This window comes from Felis catus, chromosome D1 (assembly GCF_018350175.1).
Source record: "Felis catus isolate Fca126 chromosome D1, F.catus_Fca126_mat1.0, whole genome shotgun sequence".
Classification (NCBI taxonomy): Eukaryota; Metazoa; Chordata; class Mammalia; order Carnivora; family Felidae; genus Felis; species Felis catus.
This window is the reverse complement of record NC_058377.1, coordinates 16,116,824-16,132,592: the sequence shown is the minus strand read 5'-3', so window position 1 is coordinate 16,132,592 and position 15,769 is coordinate 16,116,824. Positions and strand designations below refer to the sequence as shown.

Genomic DNA, 15,769 nt, shown 5'->3' with positions numbered 1-15,769 from the left:
TGAATCTATCAGCAAACGGTGACATATAAATACAGTGAAATATTATTCAGCCTTAAAAAGGAAGGAAATTTTGCACTCTGCTACAGCATGGATGAATCTTGAGGGCATAACGCTAAGTGAGACGAGCCAGTCCACGTATCGTATAATTCCATTTACATGAGGTACTGAAAGTAATCAAAATCCATACAGACAGAAAGGAGAATGGTGGTTGCCGGGGGCGGGAGACAATGGGGAAAGGGGAGTTTCAGTTTCACGAGAAGAAAAGTTATGGGATGGATGGATGGTTGCACAACGTGAATACATTTAACACCAGTGAACTGTACACTTAAAAATGGGCTACTCTGGAAAAAAATAAGGTTAAATTGGTAAATTTATGTTATGTGAATTTTACCTCAATAAAAAAATTCATCTGTTTTAAAAAAAAAAAAAAAAAAGAAAACAATGGAGCTCCTGGGTGGCTCAGTCGGTTAAGCATCCAACTTTGGCTCAGGTCACCATCTTGTGGTTCCTGAGTTCAAGCCCTGTATTGGGCTTGTTGCCAGCGTGGAGCCTGCTTCAGATCCTCTGTCCCTCTCTCTCTCTGCCCCTCCCCCGCTCACTTGTGTACGCGTGCGTGCTCTCTCAAAAATAAGCATAAAAAAAAAAAGAAAAAGAATACAATAAAGTACTGATGCAACATTACAGCAGAGAGAAAGCTTGAAAGCACTATGTTAAATCAAAGAATCCAGAGGCGTCTGGGTGGCTCAGTTGGTTGAGCGTCCGATTTCGACTCAGATCACGATCTCATGGTTTGTGAGTTCAAGCCCTGCATCGGTCTCAGTGCTGACAGCTCGGAGCCTGGAGCCTGCTTTGGCTTCTGTGTCTCCTTCTCTCTCTGCCTCTCCCCTGCTTGCACTCTGTCTCTCTCTCAAAAGTAAATAAACATTAAATAAATAAATCAAAGAATCCAGTCATAAAAGGCCATATAATTGTATGATTCCACACAAATACCTAGAGACAGAAAGTAGATCAATGGTGGTGGGTGTTGGAGCTGATGAGGAGTGACTGCTAATGAGTATGGAGTTTCTTGAAGGGATGATGAAAACGTTCTGGAATTATACCCTAGTGATGGTTGCACAACTCTGTGAATACACTAAAAGCCATTGAACCGTATGCTCTATTATTATTATTTTTTAATGTTTATTTTTGGGAGAGAGAGAGACAAAGTGTGAGCGGGGGAGGGGCAGAGAGAGACGGGGACACAGAATCCGAAGCAGGATCCAGGCTCTGAGATGTCAACACAGAGCCTGACGAGGGGCCCAAACTCACAAATCACAAGATCATGACCTGAGCTGATGTCGGATGCTTAACCGACTGCGCCACCCAGGTGCCATCAACTGTATGCTTTAAATGGGTGTGCTGTATACTATAAGAATTCCATTTTCTTTTTTTAAAAGTTTGACATTTTTGTAGAATCAACTCTACAGTTTTAGAGCAACAAGCTACCAGAATACTCTGAGACAGAGTATTCAGAATAAAATGACCACTGCGGCCGTTACCTGCAAATGAGAGCTGCTTTAGGCGGGCATTTGATCGAGCTTCCTGGACTTTATCTGTCAGTGACTTCCAGGCATCTGTGCAGAAATGAAATATTTGGTCAACTACTTCCAACACCAATGGCATGCACAAACGTTGAGCTTAGAATCCCTACAGGGTGAAAACACCCTTCTAAAATGGTTTTTTTGTTTTCTTAGTTTTAATGTTTTCCGTGCGTAAGAGGCTGGGCGGGAGCACTACCCAGCAGTGCTTCCTCCTGTTAGAAAGGAGGTTCACACCTTCTGAAAATGACCCCTGAATCCCCAAAGCATTCACATCCCTTGATGGTAGTCCGGGTCCCAAACCTGAATGTATGGTGTTACTTCTATTCCCAATGCCCCTGAACAAAACAGTATTAGCATTAATGATTTAACCCAGACTCTGGGGAGATCTTTACCTCTGTTCCTTAAAACTACGAGGTATGACAAGAAAACCTCTTCAGTCCTTTCCAGCTCCAACTTAAGATTCTATATCTCCTACTGTCTGTTGGACTTGTCACCAGCACATCACGCTCAATGTGTTGTATGTGGCACTCATACACTCAACGTAGTTTTTTTGTTCTCCTTACGTATCTTTGCATTTATTTATTTATTTTTTATTTTTAGTGACCCAGGCCTGAATCTTCAGTCACCTCCTCTCTCTGCTCTCCGTATCCAAGCAGTCATGAAGTATGTCCATCCTTCTTTCCTCTCTCTGCCTGCTGGGAACGGGCTTTATTACCGGACATCTCTACTGTAGCTATGCTCTCATCGGCGACCTCCTGCCACCTCCATGTCTCTAATTGAGTCCACCTTACGCTTCTTGAAATTCTGCTTTTATTTCACTTTTCCAGATTTCCAAAGGCCTCATGGTTTGGCACTGAACGCCCTCCAAAACTTGTGCCCAATTAACCTTCGCAGTTTTCTATCTCACTACTACCCGATAAGGATTTCGAGGTCCTCTCCCACCTGAGGATGCCCTAAACCCACCACATGCAATCCTGTCTAACTGTGCGTGTGTCTCTTTTTAGAAAGCCTTTCCCATTTCTCTTTTCCTAACTCAAATCCTATTATCCCTTTTAATCGGATCTTCTATTCCACCATTTTCCCTGGGTTCGATAACCCTAACTGACCCACAGGGATCGCTCTTTCCTTCCAACTCCTCTAGTACTTCTTGCCTAGAGAAAGTTCACTAGTTCTTCAACAGCTAACGAACAAGGAAACAAAATGCCAGCCCTTCTAGGAAGTTCCCTGTTGAGTAAACTGTAAAAGCAAACAGACATTTACAAAACAAAGTTTAAGCTATACCGAGAAGCATTTACGATTCCAAAAGGAACAGAAAGGAAGGAGTGGGAGTGCTTATCTGCCTCAGAAGGTCAGGGAAGACTTTCCAAGCAGAACCCTGAAGGACAAGCTAGAGTTCACCAGGTATACCAGGGTAGAAAGAACATTCCAGGCAGAGGGAAGAAACGGAGAAGGCACAGGGGTGAGACAGAATTGGCAGTTAAGATACACAAAGAAATCACAGAAGACAAGGCTGGAGAGAGAAGAGGTCTCATGTGCTCAGCTAAGTTATGGATTATATCTCTCCGGGAACTGAAAGACAAGTTAGATGTATAATGCCTTCGAGTATCTTCCATAACACCTCGCACAAAACTACCCACATCAATGGTACTAATTAATGCACGTAAGGGCAGATCTGGCCGAGTCAGGGCCTGAGCTAGCGAGACAACCTGTTTTTTTTTTTTTTTTTTTTTAAAGTAATCTCTACACCCAACGTGGGATTCGAGCTCACAACCCCGAGATCAAGAGTCACGTGCTCCACAAAGCAGCCAGCCAGGTGCCCCCCAACCTCATCTAACCCACTCACCTTCGATACTTTCCGCACAGATCTGAAAGCCATCATCACTTGAAATTTCAAAAACAAGTCCTTTCTTGGGCTTTTTCTCAGCAATGCTTTCCTTTCTTTTCTGTTCTTGCTGGAGCCAAAGCATCAGTGGAGAGCTGAAATTGCTTTCTTCTTCTTCCACTGTTTTAGGTTCTACAGGGAGAAAACAGACAGGGGCCAAAGTGGTTGCGTTACAAACACTTACTGAACACTGATACGTTATCTCCAAGCCTAACAACATTCCATGGTTGGTAGGATCACTCCCATTTACAGATAACAAAATCTGAGGCTCAAAGCCGTGGAGCAGCCTGCCCTAGGTCATAGCTGGAGAGGGACAGAAACGGATTTTTTTTTTTTTTTTTTTTAACCTGAAGTCATGCTGTCTCTGTGGTATGACTTCCTGGTATGACAATTTGATAGTTTTTCAATAAGCAACTGCCCCCAGTAGGGTCAAAGCTAAAAACTAATAATGATGGATATGAATGAAGCACTAGGCATCGAGGCACTCTTCTAGGAACTTCCTGTGTATTAACTCAGAGAAACCTCACAGCAATCCAGTGAGGGAAGTGTTATTATAACGTACGCTTCAAAGGCAAGAAACCCGAGGCAGAGAGTAAGTAGCCCAAGTTCATATAAGATGAGATTTCAACCCATATGGCTCCAAAGCCTGCCACCAACCCCCCCACACCCCCGCCTTCTTGCAGAAGGAGGTGTATCAGTTCTCCTGAGAAATCAGCCAATCAGCAGAATGGGATCACATCCCACATGTTACACTTGAGCATTGTCTCTAGCTGCCTCTCTTTTGAGAAGTTCCCTCGATGAAAACGGGCAAAGCTTTATACCCAGACCTTACTAATCTTGAAGTGACCGGTTCTTTACTGACCCAATTCATTAGCACAGATGATGGAAAGTGCTATGGAGATGCATCTGGGGTTGTGACCAGATATACGGCTTTCTTCGGTGACCACTGAGGGATGAAGTCAGGTAATCGCTAGCTAGTAAAATCACACTGCTGTAGAGCAAGTGGAACAGAAGACTACTTGACAGCTGATCATAGAATATGTAGTAGAAGGGCACTGGACCGGGAGACAGACGCTCTGAGGTTTAGTCTACACCTCTGGCCAATCACTTAACTTCTTTGGAGCTTAAGATTTTTTAATTTAGAAAGCTAGTAGATAACGTCGGCAATTTTTATAGTACGTTTGGCTTTGGAATTCTAATTCTAACCTGTTACCTACCCACGTACCTGTACTTTCTTGTTCATTTGCTGAATTTTGTGTTGTCTGAATCTCAGGAAGAACTTGCCTAAATGAAAGGAAAACCAAATGTGAGATGTAACATCAGCTAGCTCTTTAATTCAAAGATAAAAACTGTCCATAGTCTGCCATACTATTGTATGGGCTATATGAAACAACTAACTACTAGAAATGAACCACAGGATGATTTGTGTATTACCTGTTGAATAAACACCATCACACTACTATAAGGTACATAACATAAAACTATCTCTTATGAGATTCTTTCCCAAATATTGACATTAAATTTCTGCTTTTGCAGTTTGTACATTATACCCTTGAAATTTTTCTCATACCCTCGGTACTAGGAAAAAAGCAGTTCTGGAATCACTTAAGTTAACTGATTTAACCAAAAATAAAAGCAAGCTGCCCGAGCCAGAAAACCACCACCAGTTTCCCTTTTCTTAAATTAAATAACATTTGGAAACAACCCAAATGCATATCAATAAGGGGCGGTTTATCTTTTTTATTTTTTTAAATTAATTCATTTATTTTGAGAGAGAGAAAGTGCAAGCAGGGGTGGGGCAGAGAGAGAGGGAGACAGCGAATGCCCAGACTCTTCACTGTCAGAGCAGAGCCCAACACGGGGTTCAATCTCATGACCATGAGATCATGACTTGAGCCAAAATCCAGAGTCGGACGCTTAACCCACTGAGTCACCCAGGGACTCCGATAAGGGACTGTTTAAATAAATAACAAAACAAAACAAAACAAAACAAAACCAAGTACAGAACAATATGTATAGCATTATTCACTTTATGTAAAAAAGGGGCGCCTGGGTGGCTCAGTTGGGTTAAGCGTCCCACTCTTGATTTCGGCTCAGGTCACGATCACGTTGTTTGTGGGATCGAGCCCCACGTTGGGCTCCGTGTTGACAGCATGGAGCCTGCTTGGGATTCTCTCTCCCTCTCTCTCTGCCCCTCCCCCACCCCAATAGATAAATAGATAAACAAACAAACTTAAAAAAAAAAAAAAGCTTTGGCAACAAAAATAATACAAATCAGGAAGAACTATTTTTTTTAAATGAGGTGGACAGAACTGAGGGCTTAACCTTAGAGAAATGATCTGCATATTTACCCTGTGGTCTGCCCACACTCCTTTTGGGACGACTGTTCCACATCAGCAGTCCCCTGCTGCTCAGCCTCTGCTCCTGGAGTCCTGGAACGGAACCATTTGTATCTTTTCAAGAAAAACCACCAGGAAACATGTGCCAAATGCACAGCTCAGTCTAAAGAAATGCCTCTACCATGATGGATCTGATAACATTCACGAGCTGAGAAAACTAATCTGTGGTGATACAGGTTAGACAGTGGTTATCTTGAGGGCGTACTGACCAAGAGAAGGCACAAGGAGGCTTCTGGAACTCTAGGAACGTTTTAGATCTTGATCTGCATGGGGGCTATGCGGGTGCACACATATGTAAAACTTCACTTGTGTACTTTACATGCGTTACACCCCATGCTAGTGTTCTCAAAAGGGACTTCATGAGGATCTACAACAGGTGGCTTTGCCCTCTGGACGGGAATAATCGTCCTTCAGTATCCTAAGCCTCAGCAAAACAAAAACAAAAACAAAAACACAAACACCAGCCCCCCCCCGTCCCCCAGGAAACCAAACGCCAAGAGCAAACAGCAGCACTGTTTTAAATCAAAGAGTAATTAGAGATGTGGTTCTATCCCAGAGACAAACTGCCCACGGATGGAACTAAATTTTGCTCTAGTTAATTTTGCTCTAAATTTTTCCCCTGCTGTGAGGGGAAAAAAAATAAAAAATAAAAAAAAATCAAAGTCACAACCCAGAACACCCCCGAGCAATGCAACACATCCCTCCCAGAAGACTGCCACTGCCCCAGCCTCTAGTCCCGAGCACAAGATCCCGCCCACCCAGCAGAGCGGATATTGGCATCTCTCACCCTGTGACTGAGGTCAGGGATGTCGCGCTGGCTTCCTGGTCTGGAATGTGTGCTTCAGAAGAACTGGTCCGCGAATGGGAAACTTTGTGCTTCTTGCCATTCCCTTTGTCCAAAGGCAGCTGAATCCGTTTGATTTTGGGTTTGGGTTTGGTGGGACCCGGCACGGAGGGGCTTGCTGACTGCTGCCCAGAGGACGGAGAGCCCCCAGGAGAGGCTGAGCTGGCTTGCATAGCTGAGGATAAAGCCTTGTTCTGCTCCAGCCCCACGCTGTTGGGGGCATCTACTGTCTGGGGAAAGCTGGCTCCCTGGGTCCCTGGAGCAGAATCAAGATCACGCTGGGAAGGGAGAATCCCAGTTTTGCTGGCAAGGAGCTGGTTCACGTGCTGAAGCTGATAGTGTTCTTCTGCTTCCCCCGGAGGCGACGCGGCCGTTATGCCCGCGGTCTGAGCAGAGGGGAGCACGCAGATGCTAGATGCCGCTGTCATCGCGGCAGGAGGAGCCTGGGACGTCCCCAGTTGCGGAAACATTCCTGAACTTGGTGGTAAAGCCACAGGCTGGTCCTGCATCCCCAGGCTCTGCTGACTGGCTTTGATTAAAAGGTTGCTTATTGAGCCAATATCCGGGGTGCCGAGCAGCCTGGGGTTAGTTAACGCGACATGTCCCGGAACTGACGCACTACTCGTGGGGGTTGTCGCGGTTTGCATGGATACAACGTTCAAGACGGAGGAACCGGATGCCAAGCCAGACACAGGCCCCGCGGTGAGGTGGCCAGTGTCCTGGCTTATTGTTGATGCGCCCGCCGCCGCCGCGGCAGTGCCTCCCACACTCTGCGGTAACAGCGGAGCCTGTTCAAAATACATGATGCCAGATTTAGACCTTTTTATGATGTTGGGGACAGTTCGGTGAGATGAAGTGTTAAGTGAGCCCAAATCTAGCAGATTGGGATGATTTGGCAGCTGGGAGGGTGTGAAGTTAATCAGTGTCATGTTAGAAACCACATCGGAAGGGGCAATGTTTGAAGGGTTGCTAGAGGGAGCGAGTTTTTTATTCTTTCGGGTCTGCAGACGAGATATGGGTCTTTTCTTGAGTCCAGAGGATGGAGTGGCTACTGTGGTACTGAGGTCTGTCCTCTGGCTGGCTTCTGAAACCAAAAGTTGGGGATCTGGAGGAGGCTGAACCCCAATAAGTAGGCCTGAAGGAGGGCTGTTGATGTTGGGTGGGAAACTACTTTGAGTAGCTGCGGGGAAGGAATGTAAGTGCTGGCGATGAGACATGGGGAGCAATCCTTTGCTAGCAGGAGGGAAGAGAGATGGAGAAGTTGGCAAGCTTGGATTTAGTCCCGTGGCTAGGGTGAGACCACTTCCCATGGGCCCCAATACTGAAGTATTTGTCTCCATCACATTGGGTGTAGAACTAACAGAAGAGGTCAATTGGATTTTTTGGGTCACTCCATTTGGAAGAGTTTGGAGAACATAAAGTGGCTGCATGTTCTGGTTAACAACAATGAGTTTCTCAGTGGCTGGTTTCAGGTGGGGTGGAGTGGTCTGGACAGCTGCATTAGAAATCTGAGATGGGCCAGGACTCTCGGTAGAGTTGGGCACATATTTCTGGTTCTGGATAGGAACAGTAGGGGAAACAGGTACCTGAAGGCCGGGGGTGCTACTGTTTCTAGTTAAATCCTGATTGTTGCCATGACCCTGCTCCACTGAACCACAAGGAGGGCTGGAGATGTGGTCCGCGTCCATGTGTCCTTGGATAAAATGATCGGGAGTCATGTGGCCTTCGGGCGTCGGATCTACTCCGGGACTCAGCAGTGCCGAGTCCCCTTCAGAGGAGGCCACAGACTTCTCTGTGATGGTCACCCTCTTCTCTCCTGAGTCGGAGATCACAGCCAGTCTACTGGCATTCTGGCTGGGGACCGTGGGACTCCGGGTGGTCAGGACGGACAGATCAGACGGCAGCTCCAGGGGCAGCTCGAACTGCTCCTCTGCTGAGATAGAGGAGGAGACGCTACTGTCCACAGGTTCTGTCGTGGGCAGCTGCTGAGAAAACACTTCGAAAAGACCCATGTCCTTTTCCCGGTTACTGTCAAGACCCAAGCCTTCACCGAGATTTAGGAGTTCCGACGAAGAGGACTCTGGGCTCTCGCCCAAAGCCTGCATGGATGGGGTATTCTTTAGGACGAAGTCCATGATGTCCGAGGGCAGGATGTTCCCACAGTCGTCGCTGTTGTTGTTGTCCGAGTCCGATTTCAGGAGCTCGGTGTTGTAGGTGTCTAGTAGGTTCTTGTCCGACGGGGTGCTCGTGTGGACTCTGCGGCTTGACTCCAATGAGCTGAGCTGAGCCTCCAAGGAATCCTGCCCCTGTGTTTTAACTCTGCTCACAGAGTGGCAGTTATCCATCTTTGGCTCATTTTTGTGGCCCACGGAACTCTTAATGACGTGCTCTTTCTCGCCGGCGTCTTCAGGCCGCTCCATCTTTAAGTTCTCCGTTCCGTTTTCTTTGCCGTTTCTCTTTGGAATCTGGCTGCTCTTCCTCGCTGTGGCTGTGACGCTCGTATCGCTCTCTGTGCCGTCATCGACACCATCCAGCTGAGAAATCTTCGGGAGGTCACACTGTTCTTCCTCCCGAAATAGATTATGGGATGCCAGCCGTTCCTCTCCGCCTGAAGAAATCACTGTCCTAGTGAAATTGTAATAATATAAGTCATCTTCATCAGAAGTGCTTAGGTCATCGGCCCCATCCACCTGTCCCTCAGCTGATCTCTTGCCTCGTTTCTTCCCAGTTGAGCTGCTGTAGAATGGAATGTCTTCTTCACCGTAGGATCTTACCCCATAGAGTGGGGTGAGCCCGAAGAACATGTTAGAGCGTGCCCGGGCACTGCGACGGGGGTATCTCCTCTTGAAAGAGCCATCCTCCTGAGGTTTGGGACCATCTGGAAGCATCAGGTTTCTGTCCTGAACCGGAAGATTCTGATAATTGTTACTTTGAGAATCCTGGGATGAGGTATTATTGGGGCTTGGCTGGGCCACTGGACCATCTCCTGGACTTTCAGAGGCTGAAACTGGTTCTGTTGGAGACGCTGACTCTATTTGCAGAGGGGAAACGGGACTACTTTCTTTCAGGGTATTCTTGGACTGGCCCTCACTTTCCATTTTGAGAGGCGTCAGTGTCACTTTGACCGTGCGTTTCCGGGGTGTCTGTAATTCCTTGGCAGATCCTTCTACTTGCATGGATGGAGCTTTGGGGACTCCTGGAATAGACAGGACTTTGTCTCCAATCTTATCAGAAGAAACATTATTACATGGTCGTTGCCCCATAAATTCTGGAGTCAAAACTTCATCAACAAACTCCGGCTTTAGGTTTCCTTCCTCACCGGTGGTCACCTGACCAGGTTCCAAAAAAGACTTACTGGAATGTTTTTCTTTGAAAGTTTCTTTACAAGACTTTTTCCCTTTCTGTCTCCTGTCCCTGGAACTAGATCCCACGTGTTCGTTGACAATGGATGACCTGTTGCTCACTCCAGATAGCTTCAAGGTTTTGACTTCCGCATCTTCCTCGGGAGAGGGGTTTACTGATTGGTTCGAGTCTGCGTGTTGGTCTCGATCGTTCCTTTGCCCTCTCAGATGGAGTGGGGGGAAGGAGAGGGCCTCTTTAGAAGAAAACGGCACCGAAGAGAGTTCAGCAAAAGTGCCGATCTTGCTAGCATTTAATTCTCCAGATGCTGTGTTATGAAGCTGCGGGGCCAGCTTGGGAATGCCAGGATAAGCCACAGCATGTGCAGATCCCTCTGAACTCTTGGAACCCGGCACTTTGGCCTTCTCTCCCTTCAGAGAGGAGCTCTTGGCTGCCAAGTCGGAAGCACTGGAATGCTTCATTTCTGAAGATGAAGATCCGTCCAAGTGACTGGTTTTAGTGCCCATAGTAACCACTGTCCTTTGCAAATTTGAAGAGGTGGGAGTGTTTTGCCCTAAGTTACTGTTTGAGTTCAGCGGTCCTAAGACATGATCAACTGCTTTGGCACTTGACTCAAGATCTGTGGCAGTCCCGATGGCGGAGACTGAGGGAACACTATTCCTGGAGTAAGTACTCCCAGTTCTCACTGGAGACATTATCCGGAGTTTAGACCGCTGGGGTGACAGGGAAGAAGTGCTGTGTCGCCTGGAGCCAATGCTTCGGAGTCCAGAGGAGAGTAAAGGGTCACCCACTGTGACTATTTCATGAGTGGTTGGGGTAGGACTTCCTGAACAAGAGAGAGAAAATAATAGTCTATTACAGAGAGGGACAAACGTGCGGTAGCCACTGCTTTCAATGACTCGGCAATGACTTTTCACTGAAAACTGCAACGATCAAGATTTTCAACGAGCCAAAGTCACTGAGATAAAGTTGCCTGCAAGAACCACAGGCTAATCTTTGAGCTAACCTTTTTGGGTCAAGTTCGTCAACGAGGTAGGTCCTTTACCTGCAGAAGGCAATGGCCGACAGCCAGGGGATCTCTGTGTTGGAGAGTAACTAGGTGTTCGAATCCTAGGGACCTTCGAGATGACATGATAAAAACAGGAACCAGAGGTTTGCGAATGAGGTCGGTCTGGTGAGGGAGGACTTATAATTTCAGCTGTGTTCTGACTTTCTTTAGATGAAATTTCTGTGGTAGGAAAGAAACACTCGTTACTAAAAAAAAGTCCAATTAAAATATCCATCAAATGGGGGTGCCTGCCTGGCTCCGCGGGAGGAGCATGCACTCTTGAACTCGGGACTGTGGGTTCGAGCCCCACGCTGGGTGTATAAGGTTACTTAAAAATTAAATCTTAAGGGGCGCCTGGGTGGCGCAGTCGGTTAAGCGTCCGACTTCAGCCAGGTCACGATCTCGCGGTCCGTGAGTTCAAGCTCCGCGTCGGGCTCTGGGCTGATGGCTCGGAGCCTGGAGCGTCGGGCTCTGGGCTGATGGCTCGGAGCCTGGAGCCTGTTTCCGATTCTGTGTCTCCCTCTCTCTCTGTCCCTCCCCCGTTCATGCTCTGTCTCTCTCTGTCCCAAAAATAAATAAACGTTGAAAAAAAAAAATGAAAAAAAAAATTAAATCTTAAAGAAACAAAATAAAATAAAATAAAATAAAATAAATAAACACACCAATAAAAAGTAAGCTATTAAGGTAAAAATCAAAATAGAAACAAATGACACCTCCCAGAGGGATGACGTTTTTCTGCCTTCAATCACGGTACTCCCAAAAATCAAACTCAAGTCCCATCTCGATTAAAGTCTCACCTGCAAAAGACGTGGGACTGTGAGCGATGGTCCTGTTTTCATCGTGCTCCACGGTGCTGTTGATATCTGGCTCTACAACCGGAGGACGGCACTCCACTATCTTGCACGTGTACACACAGCGCTTGCGAGCATCCGTGGTACTCCAGTACACCCTGGAACACCTGGCAAACAGATCCATCAAAATCACCACCAGCGAGAGTACAGAGGCGGGGACGAACACGTGCCCAAACCTCTCCTCATCCTCGGTTCCCTGGCCTCCTGGGTTGACAGAATTCAGCTTCACTTCATGGATTCTTATTATAGATCCCCCTGGCTAGGCCGTTCCAAGCTTTTTGAAATTCTTGGTTTTTCCTAGTCTCTCAGAAAATAGCATAGCATCTTTTTTTATTGTAGCGTAAGCAGGAGACAAAAATAGTACAAGATCCTAAAATGCAGAGAAAGAAAAATACTAACTGCTACAAGAAAGAGTTCTTGACCTGCGGGAAGGGATTACTGCCCCGCCGGGTGTACGAAGTGAGGAAAGAGCAAACCCGAAGTGTTTCCTTTGGGAGAAAAGCCCCACAAGACAAGGGAAACGTAACTGCTTCCAATCTGCGGGATGCTGATGGAGCCTGGTTTATACAAAGGGCTGCCGGCTAAATGCAGAGTATAGACTGTGCCGCCAGAATTGGAATGCAGAATAAATTGTGAGTATATATAGCAAAATGAGACTCCAAAACGGGAGAGCTAGAAAAGGAATTTTAAATTTACACTGTCAGCCTGCTAGAAGTTTCAGACATTTGCTTCACATAGGAAAGATGATAAATTCTCACTGGAGAATATGATTATTATTGTGGGGGGTTTATATTTTTGGACTGAGGACTGAGGCATGAGGGGTTTGTCTGATCCACTACAACAATCTGGACTTCTGAATCCAGATAAATGGAACTCTTAAGAGACTGACCTCACGTTTTCTATTTAGGTTTTATTTGGAAATGATTCTGAAAGTATGCCAATAGTACTTTCCTTCTATACGTGGATTTAGCAGACATAAACTGATACTTTAGGCCCAATCTACAAGAAGTAGCAAAAAACGGAGTTAATTTGCAGTAGCAGGTAAAAGTAGCTAACAAGTATGGCTCTCCATTCAACGACCTGCTTATGGTTCGGGGTGCTCAAGCTGCGGGGGCTGGGGTCTTCTCTCTACAGTGCTACTTACTGATATCCGATAGGAAAAAGCTTATCTTCACAGTCAGAGAGATCATTCAGAATTCCTAAGCAGTCAATTGTCATGGAGCCTGACCAAGGAAAGGAGAACTAGTTAGAGGAGATAATGAGAAGGCTCACTTTTAAACCAGAGACCAGAAAGTACCCCAGTGATACACGGAGCCTTCCCCAACAACGGAGGCCCATGTCATACCAATCATCATGTGGATATTTTCTGGTTCCAAGCCATTGAGAAACTTCCTTCTCAAGCTGATTCCTTCAAAGTCCACAAACACTCTTCTAAAAACTTCAAATCCATTCTCAGGAACCACCTAAAATGAAAATCCCGCTGTTAATAGGCTGCCCCTTTACACATTATATGCGTGATACCGATTCTCTCAGAGGGCAAAGTACAGAGCAGATCTCAAAATCACCCTGCTGTTTCACAGGAGGACTTCTGTATTTGCAAGAGAAGGTGATTCTAGGAACACACAGTTGGAAGGTAACACAAAGCTTACCATCTTGCTGTCCTCAGCCTGTCTTCCCTGAACTCCTATAGAATTCGAAAAGTAACGGAAGTTCTCACCTCGCCTTTGATCAAATCCCGATGTCGTTGGCAATATACTTTCTTATCATCCAGAAAGACACAGTTCTTGGCGCGAGAACACATGAAGTGATAGTTGCTGGTGCAGGATGTAAGGCAGCAACCCACAGTGGCTCCTGGCTTTTGGCAGAATTCACATCTCTAACCATCCAGAGAGAACAGAGGCCTAAGTCAGACTTTCAGAGGTTTTAAGCCACTTTCCATCTCTAAAGAATTATCCCATTCTGCGTTTCCTACAATTCATTTCTTTTATTGGTAATTGAATTATAGAGAAATGATATGAGCCATAAATCCTCCTCTACAAATCCTCTCTCTCCCACTGCCCCTAGGCCCTAGAACTATTAAATATCACAATTTGATTTAGAACTTAAACCAGTTTTTTTTTTTTTTTTCTAGGATGCACGATTGATTTAGAGAAGACAAAATTTCGAAGACTGATACTACAAACATCATCTTGTTAGAAAGGTACTATATCCAAAAGAATTCAGTTCTGGAAAGAGTATACCGATCAGAAACATAAGGGTTCTCTAGTTACTAGGCTTATTAACAGATTAAATTTATCATATGATTCAAAGACTTCCTTCAACTAGCCTGTATGTCAGCACCTTATTCTGTCAATCACAGCCTGGGCTCCTCCCCACAGAAGACTTCCTCCTCTCCATGCAATTGACATGTTTACTTTGCATGTGCTTTTTGTTTGCTTGTCTCTCTCCCTTTTTCTTTCTTTCTTTCTTTCTGACAATCCTTCATCTTCTTCCCTCCTTCCAAATATAGTTGTTAAAAATTTTACTCATTCGTGGCCTTTTCGGACTACTCTCAGCTTCTACTGATCATTTTCCACAACCCTCTATGTGGGTTTATCCTATGGAACCACAGGGTGTTGATTCAGCTGGGACCTCTGAGGTCATTTTGTCTAAATCACTTAATAAAGTAACACCCTTCTTGCACAAATTATCTCCCAAACTAGACAGTACTTTGTTTTCTGTTTCTTTTGTACCATGCTCCAGGGGTCAGAATAGCAATCTGCCTATAGTATACACCACTATTTGCTGCTGGCTAACCATTCTGAAGGCACTACCAAAAGCATCAGCGAGGTAGCATTTAGCCAAGAGAAAACACCTGGAAACAGAGAGAGGATCTTTTCTGTAACATTTACACAGGTCTTACCAGCTGTTTGCCCCTGATCACAGCCATGTGCACATTCTTTAGTGATCCATCATCGTCTTCAAACACTTCTGCTGACCACAAAGCGCAATTTACATGTGTCCACTCATTTTGGCCAATGTATAGCAAACGGCCAGCATCCTATGAAATCAAGAGATTTCTTTTTTCTTTAAAGAATATAATGCCAAAGAAGGTTTTCCTTGGTATTAGCTTTATCTCAGTCAAGGCAGCATCAACAGTAATTCTTTAACTTGGGGATGCACGCAAAGATCAAAAGTCATTTTTCGATGTTTCTGTTTCTACTTCTCACCTTTCTAGATTACCTCTTCCATGGACTGGAAATATTTTACAAACATAGGGAACAAAAACATTAGCAGTACATGGTAAGTTTATGAAAGTGCGCACTGACTTCTTTAAAACCGTATTTCCAAGCCAGTTGTCTTAGCGTGCGTCTCTTTCTTATAAAACCTTTCTTATTGTAAGCTTACTATGGGCCAGGCACTAAATAAAGCTTGATGAACATTATTTCCTCTAATCCTTATAACCCGCAGTGGTTACGTATTATCATTATCCTCATTTTAAAGATGAAACTGAGAGTCAGGGAGGTTAAGCTCCTCGCCAAGGTCAATAAGTAGGCAGCAGAGTAGAGAAATGAATTCAGGCAGCCTGCCAGGGCTGGGGATCTTAACCACTCTGCTATCCTATGTTAAACACAAGCCTTTAAATATGCAACTTACATATTTTATGGACTCTCATAAAATCTTTTTGAGGAATTTCCTGTAGAAATTATGAGACATCAGCAGGTTAATTGAAGGCAAATCATCTTTTAAATGAAAGAAAAGAAAAAACCCCAAGTGCCACATGCCAGGTGACAAACATTCGTTAAATAAATGGCACCCAGTCATC

At 45.3% G+C, this 15,769-nt stretch overlaps 1 protein-coding gene across 1 annotated transcript in view; it reads right to left on the bottom strand.

The window, feature by feature from the left end:
* Window positions 1-15,769, bottom strand: part of KMT2A (lysine methyltransferase 2A) — an 84,392-nt gene that overhangs the window by 16,372 nt on the left and 52,251 nt on the right. The window contains 11 exon segments of the mRNA XM_011286446.4: window positions 1,539-1,613; window positions 3,424-3,594; window positions 4,688-4,746; window positions 5,814-5,894; window positions 6,649-10,891; window positions 11,111-11,293; window positions 11,911-12,071; window positions 13,109-13,187; window positions 13,310-13,427; window positions 13,682-13,840; window positions 14,867-15,004. Of these exon segments, the coding sequence (XP_011284748.3) occupies window positions 1,539-1,613; window positions 3,424-3,594; window positions 4,688-4,746; window positions 5,814-5,894; window positions 6,649-10,891; window positions 11,111-11,293; window positions 11,911-12,071; window positions 13,109-13,187; window positions 13,310-13,427; window positions 13,682-13,840; window positions 14,867-15,004 (5,467 nt within the window).